At 39.0% G+C, this 15206-nt stretch overlaps 1 protein-coding gene across 1 annotated transcript in view; it reads right to left on the reverse strand.

Annotated features, from left to right (window-relative positions):
• Positions 1-15206, reverse strand: part of LOC126248825 (uncharacterized) — a 651409-nt gene that overhangs the window by 202217 nt on the left and 433986 nt on the right. The window contains exons 6-7 of the mRNA XM_049950238.1: positions 11746-11903; positions 11526-11603 (exon numbers count right to left, since the gene is read on the reverse strand). Of these exons, the coding sequence (XP_049806195.1) occupies positions 11526-11603; positions 11746-11903 (236 nt within the window). The remainder of the gene's footprint in view (positions 1-11525; positions 11604-11745; positions 11904-15206) is intronic.

Here is a 15206-nt window from a genome sequence, read left to right on the forward strand (position 1 = left end):
ACATATCATATAGCAGCTGTTATGTAAACACTGTTTGACCTTTTACGTTGGCATGACCACCACCAATTTATCAGTTAGGATGAATGGCACAAGCAGAGGGTGTATACAGGCAACACAAAATATCCTGTTGCAGAGCATGTGTCACAACATGACAGTCATCACATTGGTGCCTGTTTCACCACACTTTCCATCTGGATTCTTTCCCATGACACCAGTTTCTCAGGACTCCACAGGTGAGAATTGGCACAAGAACATGTCCTTGGTTCTTGCCACCCACCTGGCCTTAATTTACATTGATATCTTCAGTCTCAGCATTTTTTTTTTCATGATAACGATTCCTTGCTTCACTCCCATTTAGGATTCTACATCTTCATATTCTGACCTGTCTATTTTTTGGCCAGCCGGAGTGGCCGAGCGGTTCTAGGTGCTACGGTCAGGAACTGCGCAACCGCTACGGTCACAGGTTCAAATCCTGCCTCGGGCATCGACGTGTGTGATGTCCTTAGGTTAGTTAGGTTTAAGTAGTTCTAAGTTCTAGGGGACTGATGACAACAGCAGTTAAGTCCCATAGTGCTCAGAGCCATTTGAACCATTTTTTTTCTATTTTTTGCTGTCCCCCTCCCGCCACTATCACATACAATGCACTTAGCTTTTTGTTCATACTAACTCATGTATGATGTTTTAGCAGTAATCTCTGTCTTGCATATTACCCTTATATACCCTACAAGACCTGACAACAGCACTAAACATGAACAACACTAATGTACTGTGGTGGTCGTTCTTCTGGTCACAGAGAACTGCGAATATGAATATTCGCATATTCACCAATGGTGTGTATGAGTATCAAATTACATTGACATCATGTAACAGAGCAAGCTGGAATCATCCACTTGTTCTTACACCATTCCTGACTGTAATACATACATGGTCCAGTAACATTAATGTGACAAACACCTATGTTGGATACCAGTGTGCAATAACCACTCACAGACAGCAGGTGGCAGCACTTGCAGTGGATGGGATATGTGGTGTGTCAGGGAATCATGGAAAACAGTGCACTCCTTTTTGTAATGCAGAAATAGAATGATTTATCTGACATAAAAAAGGTGTGATGTTTGGCTTTCAGGCCATGGGTGGAAGTATTTCTGAAATGGCTAAGTATGTAAACTGTTCATGTGCCAGTATTGTTAAAGTATACCATGCATGGCAGAAAGGTGCTATCCAAAACTGGCACTGAGGCAACTGTGGTGTACCACAGGCTATAGATGATGTGTGAACAAAAGCCATGGAGATATGTATGGGGGAACAGACATGCAACTGTAGAGCAACTAACTGTACAGCTAGATCAAGGGCCTACCAATAGTGTCTCCTCGATTACTGCTCAGTGAATGTTGTTGCATATTGGCCTCACAGCAGGTGCCTAGTTCATGCGCCCATTCTAACTGCTGTTCATCAATGACAAAGGCTAAAAATGACATGCCAATATCATAACTGGGCATCCACTAAGTGGCAACAGGTGGCCTTTTCAGATGAGTCACATATTATGCTCCATTGGACAGATGGCCATTGGTGTGTATGGTGTGAAACATCTGAAAGCAAACACCCTCCAACATTTATGGTCTAGGAAATTTTTTGGTGATATTCCTTTATCTCATCATTCTGGCAGGCACAATGGATCAACACAAGTAAGTGGCTATGCTTGTGCACCATGTCCACCCCTACGGGCACTTTGTTTTTCTTTTGCATGTTGGCATCTATAGACAGGACAATGCAACATGTCACACAGCTTTCAGTGTACATCCATGGTTCAAGGAGCACTAGGATGAGTTTACTGTACTCCCCTGGCCACCAGACTCCCTGGATTTAAGCCACATTGAGAATCTGTGGGACCACCTCAATCAGGATGTTTGGGCCATGGATCCTCTACTGAAAAACCTAGCACTGCTGGCCATGGCACCAGAGTAATCCTGGCTCCACATTCTTTCCAGTACCTTCAAAATCCTCACTGTCTCTCTTCCTGCATGTCTCACTGTGGTCCACACAGCAAAAGATGGTAATTCAGGTTTCTGACATGTGGTCACATGAATGTGACTGGACAATGTACATATATAGTAATTCTTGTCTCCTCTGTGGGTAACTCCAATTTCAACATGTGTAGAATAGCTCTTAATATTGAAACTGAGAGACAAATGAGGTTCCATTTTAACCTACATGGGTTGCATATCAGCAAGCTAAGTAAGAAGATTTTTTCCAGGTCTGCGCAAATAATAAGACATATAACAAAGCTCAGTCAACACAGAAAGATCACAAATCCTAACTCCATGAAAAAAATCAAAACACTGCAACTAATAAATCTGAACAATGCAATCTTGATGAAAAGAGAGGAAAAATTAAGAAAAAAGACATATCTCGAGAGGTGCCATGCAAGAAGCCAAGAAAAACCTTTTTTAGCCAAAACCTTAAGTGGGTAATTGGTAATGTGAAAACCAGTATAAAGGATCTACCAATCATGCATCAGAATATTCAGTCCCTAAGATGTAAGCTTGTAAGTGTAGTAGTATGGTTCAGTGATGGTGCTAGCCCATTAGTGGTGTAATTTACTGAACACTGGCTTCATGAACAAGAAACAACTCTGGACAACCTACAGAACTATTCAATAGCATCACACTTTTGTAGGTCAGATCATAGAAATGGTGGCAGCTGTGTACATGTGAAAAAATGGCTTACAAACATGGTAAAGAGTAGGGTTGATCTCATAAAATTCAGTGCTGAAAAAAGTTATGAGTGTCCAACACATGAAAGTGTAATTAAAAATACAAAATATATCATAATCAATGTTTACCATTCACCTGACAGCAGTCTCAAGTCCTTTTTAAGAAAACTGGATACTGTGTTAAATAAGGCTAGAAATTGCAAAGGACACAGCAAAATTGTACAATTTGGTGACTTTAACATTGATTATAGTAAGATATCTAAACTGGAAGAGGATCTCTACTCACTTCTGACCTCATACAATTTACATAACACAGTCAATGACTATACTACACTGAAGCACCAAAGGAGCTGGTATAGGCATGTGTATTGAAATACATAGATACGTAAACAGGCAGAATATGGCGCTGCAGTTGAAAGTGCCAATGTAAGACAACAAGTATCTGGTGCAGCTGTAGATCAGTTACTGTTGCTACAATGACAGGTTATCAAGATTGAAGTGAGTTTGAACTTGGTGTTACAGTCAGTGCACAGGCAATGGGACACAGCACCTCTGAGGTAGCGATGAAGTGGGGATTTTCCCACATGACCATTTCACAGATGTACTGTGAATATCAGGAATTTGGTAAAACATCAAATCTCTGACATTGCTGTAGCTGGAAAAATATCCTGCAAGAACAGGGCCAATGATGACTGAAGATAATCATTCAGTGTTACAGAAGTGCAACCCTTCTGCAAATTGCTGTAGATTTCAATGCTGGGCCATCAACAAATATCAGCGTGCAAACTATTCAACAAAACATCACTGATATGAGCTTTTGGAGCCAAAAGCCCAATCGTGTACCCTTGACCACTGCACAACACAAAGATTTATGCCTCACCTTTGCCCATTGTAGAGGACCAGGGGTTATTTTTAGGAAATATGGTGCAAAATTGTGATTTAGTGTGTTTCAGTGTGCGATGCGCCAGCCTCATGGCAGACGGCGGACGAAGGCTAGCCAGCGTGTTATGCAGGTGACACAGTTTTGCAACGAGTGTCGGTATGTGTGTGCATGCACGGCAGCCATCAACAGCCAGAACGCAGCATTATTACGCGGGCGTTAGCCAACTCATCGAGAACCTTCTAATAAACACGCTGCCGCATAACCGGTGGATTCAGCAGTGGTCTGCACTATTTAACGCCATCAGAGGTGAGCGTCGGCATTTGGTTCGACTGATTGGGTGTTTGGTCATTGTCGCATCATCATCATCAGTGTCACTGTCCCCGAGGACTGGCCGGTGGAGGGTGTTGCCCACTGCTGCACGACACTCCCGGTGTCGTCACGAGCCGTTGCGTCTGCAGGGGGTGAGCTGGGCCAGGCCTTGTGCTGCTAACCTCCTACCGCCTGTGCAGCCGCTGACCGAGCACGGCGACGCGTTCCCCGGGCTGTGTGCATCAGCACGTCTCCACCACAACATGAATGGTGGGGCTGAGCTACCGGAAAATGTATTGGGAGAACCAACAATAAAGAGGAAGATTGCTAAAAACAGCCACCTTCTTCTACCCAGCCACACCCTACAACCCCGACCACATCACCCACTCCGGTCATCCTATTACACCATTAACACAGACATTGGACTGTTGATGATAGGAAACATGTTGCCTGGTCAGGTGATTCTCATTTCAAATTGTATAGAGCAGATGGACATGTACAGGTATGGAGACAATGTCATGATTCCATGGACCCTGCATGTCAGCAGGGGACTGCTCAAGCTGGTGGAGGCTCTGTAATGGTGTGGGGTGTGTGCAGTTGGAGCAATATGGGATCCCTGATATGTATAGATATGACTGTGATAAGTGTCACATATGTAAGCATCCTGTCTGATCACCTGCATCCATTCGTGTCCCTTGTGCATTCCGACAGACTTGGGCAATTCCAGCAGAAGAATGCAATGCCCCCACATTCAGAATTGCTACAGAGTGGCTCCAGGAACATTCTTCTGATTTTGAGCACTTCTACTGGCCACCAAACTCCCCAGACATGAACATTATTGAACATATCTGGAATGCCTTGCAACATGCTGCTCCAAAGAAATCTGAACTGCTCGTACTCTTATGCATTTATGGACAGCCCTGCAGGATTGTGTCAATTCCCTCCAGCACTAATTCAGATATCTGTCGAGTCCATGCCACATTGTGCTGTGGCACTTCTGTGTGCTCAGGGGGGCCCCTACATGATATTAGGCACGTGTACCAGTTTCTTTGACTCTTCAGTGTAGAATTACTACAAACAGTGCTTCTGCTATAGATTATATTGTCACCAACAGACAGGCAGAGAACTATAAAGCAACAGTCACTGAAAACTATCTATCTGATCACAAGAGACAAGTAATCTCAATAGAACAAAGTTTGAAGCCCAAGAATCTCTATATTAAATGCCAAGAAGTGCATTACAGTAACATAAGTACCTTCAGTCACAATCTGGATAAAGAAAGCTGGGCTGAAATTCAAAGTGACACAGGAAACGCATACAGTTTTGGCTTCTTCATAACCAAATATTGTGAAGGTATTAAGGAGGCTTCCATATCAAAAATACATGTGTAACAAGTAAAGTAAGACAAAACAAATAGATTACAAGGGAAACCAGGATTTCAAGCAAAAGGCTTAAAGTACTGCACAGAATCATTAAATATAAAACTAATTGCTCACATTTAAAATGGCACTACAAGGAATATAAAAAAATCTACACCAAAGTAAAAAATATGTCAGGAAAATGGATGTTAAGCAGGACATAATAAACTGAGACAACAAGGTAAAAGCAGTGTGAATGATCATAAATACAGATAGAGGAAAGACAATGTATAAAAATAATAGCCCCAAGGAAATCTGATGGGAAAATTCACTACAGAGAAACCCAGAAATCATAGCTGAATGATTTAGTGACTACTTCATAAATGTATGCAGAAATCTAAAAATGGATATGTCAAATCCAACAAGAAGTCCTATGAATACTTTAATAGAAAAAAATGCACTATGAAATTCTATATACCTGTTTCCAAGAACTGAAGAAAAAATACCGTGAATCATACATAATTTGAAAAACACAAAGACCTACGACATCTATGGTATCTCAGATCAGATTATTAAGCTTTCATTGAAATTTTTCATTACACCCTTGACCAATAAAATTAATGAAGCCATCACAGAAGGACCATATCCAGATAGTTTAAAAACTGCTTGGGTGCTACCACTCTACAAAAAAGGTGACACTACAGAACTTGAGGACTTCACACCTGTTAGTATTATACCAGTAATATCTCAAATCTTTGAACATGATCTGTAAACAGATTAATAAGCTTCTCCAAATCACATAATATCATAGCCAGAAGCCAAAATGAATTCCAAAAAGATGAATCTACTGCCTCAGCAACAAAATAACTTGTGGACTATGTATTGCAAACACTTGACAGGGAGGAACCAATAATTGAAATATTCTGAGACCTATTACAGCTTTTCATCTATTTATTAATCACATCATTCTCTTGAGAAAGCAAAATTTCAAGGGTGAGAGCATTGCATTCAGTATTATAAAACCCTACTTAATGAACAGATACCAAAAAGTAGAAATAACAGATGAGGAGAGAAATAACTACAACTTCCTTTGTATGTAAAAATGAGCTTCTGGATGAAATTCAACACAAATCAAAACTATCTGCAGATGACAGACACATTTTAATTAAGAGAATGGATCTAGAAGAAGCTACACAAGGAGCTGAAGGTTATTATGCAGACTAGGTAACTGGTTCAGAAATAATAAACTCATTAAAACTCATTAAAAACAGTCAATCAAAAGATAATGAGTTAGTTTTAAAAATCAAGGAAAACAAACTTGGACAAGTAGCTTGTGTAAGATTTCCAGGTTTCCATCATGATGATTAATTAATAGGGACAGAGCACATCAATAGTAATACAAATTAAATCTAGGTAGCTACACACTATGGAAGTTATGCAAAATTATAAGTATTAAAGTCCTCAGAATGGTTTACTTTGCACACTTTGAATCAATAACATCATATGGTACAGAACTACATGGAAGGTCAGTACATACAAGGAAGTTACTCATCATACAGAAAAGGGCTATATGCAAAGTGACCAATGTGAAACAGCAAACAAGATGTAGATCAAAATTTAAAGTTCTAAACATTTTGACAATGAAAATAATCAATTATTGATAATATAATGTAAATGGATAGATAAGAAACCTACTCACCAAGTACTATTTACAAAATTTGGCCTCTTAGTGTTGTAGCCCTGTTTTTATAATTTAAAAAATTCCAACTTTTACTAGCAAAATTTATTAATTTGCCAATTATTCAGTCTAGAAAATTTCATTTTTTGCCAGTTTTGGTGGGCTCTCGGGTCCCTGCAGGAGTCAAAATTATTTATGTTAAATAATACCTACAATTTTGCATTTTTCCCCATTATCCGATCATAATAGAAATTCCTAGGTGAAGCAATACATAAAATAAAGGAGAGGCAACCAGTCACCTACAGCAGATCAATGCATAAAGTACAGAAACACATAAGAGAAATCATCTTTCACGTTAGCTTTTGGGCAGAAGCTCTTTTTCTAGCAAAAGTACACACATTCACACACACAACAACACAGGCATCCAAATACACACTCCCATAGCCACAGCAAGACTGGTTATTGATACTCAATTATTGAAAGTGCTTGCCTGAGCTGATGCAGGTGAGGAGGAGTTAAGATTGGTTCATCGATTTTGGGGAGGAAACCATACAGCAAGGTCATTGGTCCCATCAGATTAGGGAAGGATGGGGAAGGAAGTCAGCTGTGCTCTTTCAAATGAACCATCCTGGCACTTGTCTGAAGCAATTCAGGGAAATCATGTAAAATAAAAATCAGGATGGTCAGATGCATCTTTGAACCATTGTACTCCTGAATGAGAGTCTAGTGTGCTAACCACTGTGCCACCTTGCTTGATGAGTTAAGAAGGGACACAAGTAGGATGTAGTGGGAAAGAAGCAGTCTTTGGACAAATGACTCCATGGTCACACAACAAGATGATAGGTGTACAAAGGGCAGAGAAAAGAGAGATGTAGTAAGAGGGTGAGGGGCAAAAAGGGAGAGGGAAAAGAGGAAACAAGAGAGAAAGATGGATATGAAGGGGGGAAAGGAATAGGAGAGAGAAGGAAGAGGGGCAGAAAAGGGGGAAGAGGAGAGGGGTGGGAGAGGGAGTGAGAGGGGAAGAGAGAGAGAGAGAGGGGGAGAGAGAGAGAGATAATGTTCACTTGGGGAGGGGAGAGGAAGAGGAGGATGGAGAAAGCGGTGCATGATCTGTATGGAGAATCGATTATTACATTTTTGATACTCTCCTACAAGAGACAGAAATCAGTGGACATGATATAATGAGGAGCAAAGACTCAAATCTGTATAATAATGCAAACAATCCTGTTGGAGGATCATCCACAACTGAGCATTATACCAGAGGCTGAAAATACCGCTTCAGTTGTAAATTCCTTTTATTATAATGACCAGTTTCAGGATCTCATAAGCCCATCCTCAGGTGTCATACTGGAAATAGAAAGATAATTTTTGCACATCACAACACATAAAAAAACAAAATATTTGATAAAAAAATTTTAAGAATCTTTTAAAAAACATTTCAAAACTGCCGGTCGGGCTAGGTACTGTGGAAGCTATGTCAATGCAAAAGTGACACCAGACAGTACCACAGATGACTATGTGGGTAGGGAATTATATAAATATCACCAGGACACTTACAATGTGTTGCGACCCCAGAGTGCCATGTTTGTCATGTACTAGGTGTGGTGTACTACCTATGAGTGCAGAACAGAGAGTAGCAGAAGCAAATGAGGAAGCAAATTGGTGAAACAGAGTGGTAAAAGTGCTGCCATCTATTGACGGAGAGAAGAACGAGGGGCATTAGCCCAGCTGTTCACCATTTGAATTAGTGGTTTGCACTTAAAACGAAGAAAAAAAAAATACATGAGGAGATGCTTCAAAAACGAAAAGTTTCAAATCTGATCTCACCAAGCACCTGGAGGATTATAACTATTCCATTTCAAATATAAACACAAATTGCAACATTCTACATATTCAATGTAAGGGCCCTGTTTTTAACATTTTATAAGAAATAGAAATCATCTGCAGCATTTTCCATGATCCGTCTGGCACTTTGAATGAGCAAACTGCACTTAAGCATGCAGTCCTGCTGAATAACTTTTCTAGTTTGAAGCAGCGTCCAGCCTCAATGCATGTTTCCTATAGTGAGGTCCACAAGGTCCACCTAGTTCATTTTACATAGCTGTAAAATTGACCTCTCTTTATGAAAGTATGCATGTTTTTCATTTTATCTATGACTATGGCACATTATAGTACTGTGGCATTATCTGTGCCCTCACTAATTAAAAAATTTACCTGTCTTTCATGATGTAAAATGCGTCTCGGGTCTTATCTCATGTAAGCCTCGATTTGTTGTCGACTGGTGGCTAGCAGGTTTTAACTGACCTCACTTTTAATGTGTCCTTTTAGTGCTATTGCTGCTAGCTGTTAATTGGCCTATTAGTTTCTGACAGCTTAGACTGTAAGGTTTCACTACTTTTCCTGTTGATCAGTAATGAGAGCTTGTAAATAGGAGTGGCACATGCGTATGGTTTTTTTAACTGATGACTGTAGCAGGTTGTTCCATGATGCCACTATATATCCCCACTAAATTCCAAACTTGTTTGAACTAGTGTTTCACTCATGTAAAAGAAAAGTTTCATTATGCTTTATATAATAATCTTATATCACAGCTTTCATTCAGTTTTACCACATCACTGTAATGACCTTTTTCATAAGCTCCTTTACTATGCCAATGCAGTTTTAACTCATGTCACATATTTTTTCTTGATTTTAAATGTAAACCACTAATTCAAATTTTGAATGGCTGGGCTAGTGGCCCTGCATTCTTCTCTCTGTCAATAGATGGCAGCACTTTTGCCACTCTGATTTACCAATTTGCTTCCTTGTTCAGTTCCAATACTCCCTGTTCTGCACTCATAGGTAGCACACTGCATCTAGTATATGTCCACGGCAGTGCTAGAGGGCCACAACACAGTGTAAGTCTCCTGGTGTTATTTGTATATTTCCCTACCCAGGCAGCAATCCATAGTACTGTCTGGTGTCACTTTTGCATTGACATAGGTTTCACAGCACCTAGCCCGACCGGCTGTTTTGAAATGTTTTGAAAAGTTTTTTAAAACCATTTTATGAATTTTTTTGTTTTTTATATGTGTTGCGACATGTAAAAATTATCTACCACCTCTTGATATTTCCAGTGCGACACCTGAGGGTAGGCTTATGAGATCCCGAAACTGGTTGTGATAATAAAAGAAATTTACAATTGAAGCACTGTTTTCAACTTTTGACTGTATAATAATGGAATGGTGCATAAAATAAGGAAAAGGTTGATACTCAGTTCTTGAAAGCAGTTGCCTGAGCTGATGGAGGTGAGGAGGAGGTAGGGAAGAATGCAAGGAGCGATAGCAGGGAAGAGGCAGGGCTTTTGAGATATGGTTCCGTGGCTGCATAACAAGATGAGAGGTAGGTTTGTTGGGCAGCAGAACACTCCCCACATTACTCAAAGTAGCGTTCTGCCACTCACCCAATCTACAGAATATCCTTATCTAACCCCTTTTCCAATCCTGCAACCCCCGAGTCTTTCCATTGTGGTTGGCCAAGGAGCAACACCTGTCCCATACACCCAGCACACCTCCTCCCACTGCAGTCCAGTCATGGATGTTATCTACCTAATAAAGGGTAGGGCCACATGAAAAAGCAGCCATGTCATATATCAGCTATGCTGCAATTACTGTACAGCATTCAGTGCGAGCATGACACTTAACCAACTGTCTGTTCCCTACTGCCAAACTGTGGCAAACCACAAACTTGACCAGCCAGTTGTCAAATGTGTTGTATATCCTGACACAAATGTCTTCAACAGTTGCTTCAGTATGCAGGCCATGTGTATACTCACTTCCAGCACAAGTTTATCTTAACTATGCAGATGGGAATTGTCTCTCTCCACTCTCACAATTGCCATGGGCTATGTCCACATAACTCCATCTCCATCCAAATCAGGATCAGGTACTGTTTTCTTCTACCCCTTGCCCTCCCTCTCATTTCCTACATCCTCTCTACTCTTCTCATCTTGTTGTGTGGTCATGGAGTCTGTCCAAAGACCTCTCTCCCGCTACCCCTTCTTACATTCATCTGTGTTCCCCACCCCCCATCAGCTCAGGGAACTGCTTTCAACAGTTTAGTATCAATAATCAGTCTTGTGTGTGATTGTGTGTGTGTGTGTGCGTGCGTGTGTGTGTGTGTGTGTGTGTGAATGTGCTTACTTCAGGTAGAAAAAGAGCTGTGATGTGTTATTTGCTCTGCACATTGGCCTGCTGTAGGTGAATGGTTACCTTTTTCTTATTTTACATACCAATCTATTTTTAGACAGACTTGATCCCACTCCTCATAATATCATGTCCACTAATTTTGGTCTCCTGTAGGTGAATATCAGAAACATAATAATGGATTTTGAGTTTTGTTACTATGTTTTTCTATAAATAATTGTTGTATTGGACAATGCTTATTGAGACTCAGCAAAAGGAGAACAAAGATTTTAAAGACAATATTTTCTTCACTGAGCAAGATAGATATTTTGCGAACACATTCAGATATATGCTACAGGTGCTGAAAAACTAACAGCTATGAATAAAATAATCAAATAAAGATTCTTAAATATTATCTTACTTGTGTGTAAACAAGTGGTATGCTGACCCAATCATAGCTCCATAGAAGCCCACATTTAGAGCGGAAATCATTGAACTCCTGAAACAATGATATTTGTGAGAGAGTTTGATTATCTAATAATAATACTATTAGAGCATTTTAGTATCCTGTGATAAGAAGAGAATTACTTCAAATATGTAAACAATTTATTTCATGGGATGTTAAAATACCTATCAGTTACCTCCATTATTATTTTAAGACCCTGAGCATCATTTATCCTGCCAGTTCTCCTTGTTTCCTTCAACAGGCTGATAAACCAGGTACATGGTATCCAGTATGTATTAAACTCAACACTTGGAACTGACTGATACATTTCCAGCTCAACAGGTGTCATGAAACCTGCAAAAACATTATAGCTTTAGGTGTGAGATGACAATAATGTTGATAAGCAAGATGCAGATGATGAAAAAATTTCATTTATTTTAGAGAAGACAGTAGGAGTAATTAGTTATCTACATAAGATAATCAGATAACTAAGGACAGCAAGGTCTGGGAATGTGTAGCTAACAAATTGCTAGGAACTGCCTGTTTAGTGGATCAGATGGAGTACTGTGAATGTATGGGAGCTGAAATCCTTGTCAAGTTGTATAGATTATAAAAGTTTGATTTTGGGTGAAACAGAAATATAACATAGTAAATTTGAAAATGAAACAGAGAAAATGAGGGCAAGACCTACTGAGAAAGGAAGGAATAGTGAATATTTATAATTACAGTAATTACTTATTCAGTGAAATTATAGTTAATAATCAAAGAAACAATGAAGCTCTTAAATGCTCACTACAGCATAAAAATTTTTCATGGAACATATCTAAATGACCAAGCTAGGAGAATCTGTAATAGTGAGAGTGAACAGAGATAGCTCCATTGATACATAAAATGGACATTTCTTTCTTTTTGATAGCTGAATCAATACTGACTGCATCAAAATACTGGAGGAGTTGCACACTAACAAACTGGTTTGTTGCTAAATGTTCAGATACACTCCAAGGACACTGTAAAGGTCTGTAAAAATGTCATGTGGGTGGCTGCAAGAACACAAAAAGTACCACGCACAATAAAAAGCTTGGAATTTAAATATAGTATCACTAATTACTGCGCTAATTGTAAGATGACAATAGCAAGCAGGGAAAAAATTACAGTCATTCATTATTAAGCAAAAACTTTAAATTTTTAGTCAAGAAATGATGTCTTCAATATAGAAGATGGGAAAACTTACATAAACAAAACATTAAATTAACAGCATTTAAAGCAATATTGTTGCTCTACACATGCATGAAAATGGCTTTTGGAAAACCATGTTCATATATCTTGTGATTAATTTGTGATAACATGTGAATTCTGAAAATTAGATTTGAAAGTGATATTATAGCAAGACCAGGTTATGATGTTCAATTGTTTCTTTTTAAATGCAGAAAAATCAGATGTAGATATGCCAGCATACCAAGACAACACAAATTTCATAATCTTGGAATACAACAAGAACACACATTTTAAACAATTTGATACAATCACCCATAGAGAATAAGACAATGTAATATTGTCTTCAGTCTTTACAGATGAATGTAAGTACTTTTAGAAGCTCCCATCGGGGAAGATCAGTTTGGATTTCATAGAAATGTTGGAACATGTGAGGCAATACTGATTCTACAACTTATCTTAGAAGATAGATTAAGGAAAGGCAAACTTACATTTCTAGCATTTGTAGAATTAGAGAAAGCTTTTGACAATGTTGACTGGAATACTCTCTTTCAAATTCTGAAGGTGGCAGGGGTCAAATACATGGAGCAAAAGGCTGTTTACAATTTGTATAGAAACCAGATGGCAGTTATGAGTTGAGGGGCATGAAAGGGAAGCAGTGGTTGAGAAGGGTGTGTGACAGGGTTGGAGCCTATCTCCGATGTTATTAAATCTGTATATTGAGCAAGCAGAAAAGGAAACAAAAGAAAAATTTGGAGTAGGAGTTAAAATCCATGGAGAAGACATAAAAACCTTGAGGTTTGCCAATGACATTGTAAATCTGTCAGAGACAGAAAAGGACTTGGAAGAGCAGTTGAACAGAAAGGACACTCTCTTGGAAGTAGGATATAAGATGTACATCAACAAAAGCAAAACGAGGATAATGGAATGTAGCTGAATTAAATCACGTGATGTTGAGGGAATTAGATTAGGAAATGAGACATTATGATGCCACGGCTATATAAAGCCCACCCGGCTGACACATTCATTCTGTGTGGATAGTTTTGTTCAGTGCATGCTGCAGATGTGTTTTGTGTTCTGACTTTAGTGTCTAGTGGACTATTTTATATGACTTTATTTTATTCATTTACTTCAGTCTCTTAGTGTATTGTGAATTAAGTTTACAATGGATAAATTTGTTACCAAAAATGTGTGATTGTAAGTTGATGATATTGTAAGTCAACCCCAGTAACTATAGTGTTATCAATTGATTCGTCATCTTCAGGCAAGAACTGTTCACAGCTGAAACCTGGACAATCCAATAAGGGAAGATCATTTCAGAAGTCTTGGTTGGTCAAATATACATGGCTAGAATATGAAGCATCTACCAAAACAGTTTTTTGCAAAACCTGCAAAGAGGCAGATGCTAAAAATCAATTACAATTTTCTTCAAAAAAAGAAGATGCATTTACTTCTGTAGGGTTTTCTGACTGGAAAAAGGCTTTGGAAAAATTCTGTCTTCATGAAAATATGATCATGCATAAAGAAGGTGTTCTGAAATTAAATTCTGTCACTAACCGAAGTGTGGCCTCCCAATTGAATGAACAGTTAGATAGTGATATGAAGAAAGGCTGTTTAGCTCTTGACACAATGTTTACTACTGTGCAATTTCTATGCTGACAAGGACTAGCAATTAGAGGGCATGAAGATGCAAACTCAAATTTTTTTCAACTGTAGGAACTCTGAAAGAATGACATACCTGAGTTTAAAGATCCGTTAGGGTGTTCGGGGTATAAGTGGACATTCCATGATATTCAAAATGAAATCATTGATCTACTAGGAAAGTCTGTGTTGAGAATGGTATTGACTTCAATCAAGAAGACTGAATATTTTTCTATTATGGTTGATGAAACAAGTGATTCTTCGATTCACGAACAAGTGTCATTTTGCATTTTTACTGTCAACGATTCCTTAATCATCAACAAAAACTTTATTGGCTTCTACGAGATCCCCAACACTGAATCACAAACTCTGTTTAGTATTTTAAAAGATAATGGATACCTTAAGAGCACAGTGCTATGTATATCCGAGGATATACAACCAAAAGCAATTTATGTGCACGGCACTGCTCATAGTTTAGACTTGGCAGTTGTAGACAGTCCCCACCATCTTATGTCTATGAGGGATATTATGGCTTTAGCCAAGGACGTAATAAACACCATAAGGGAATCCAACAAAGACGCGTACGCTGTGAGAGCGCCAATGACCAAGCTGGTCTACAACTCCTTTGCCTGACTCGATGGACTATGTGAGCGTCTTGTATCTTGAGAATATTGAAAAACTTTGAAGAACTTCTAGATTTTTTGAAATATTTTCTGCAGAGGACAAAACAGAGGTAGGCTACAAATGTGCAGGCTACCTCGAGGCAATGTTACAATTCAAGACTTATTTCTTTTTATGTCTTTA

Source organism: Schistocerca nitens, chromosome 3, assembly GCF_023898315.1.
Source record: "Schistocerca nitens isolate TAMUIC-IGC-003100 chromosome 3, iqSchNite1.1, whole genome shotgun sequence".
NCBI classification, from domain to species: Eukaryota; Metazoa; Arthropoda; class Insecta; order Orthoptera; family Acrididae; genus Schistocerca; species Schistocerca nitens.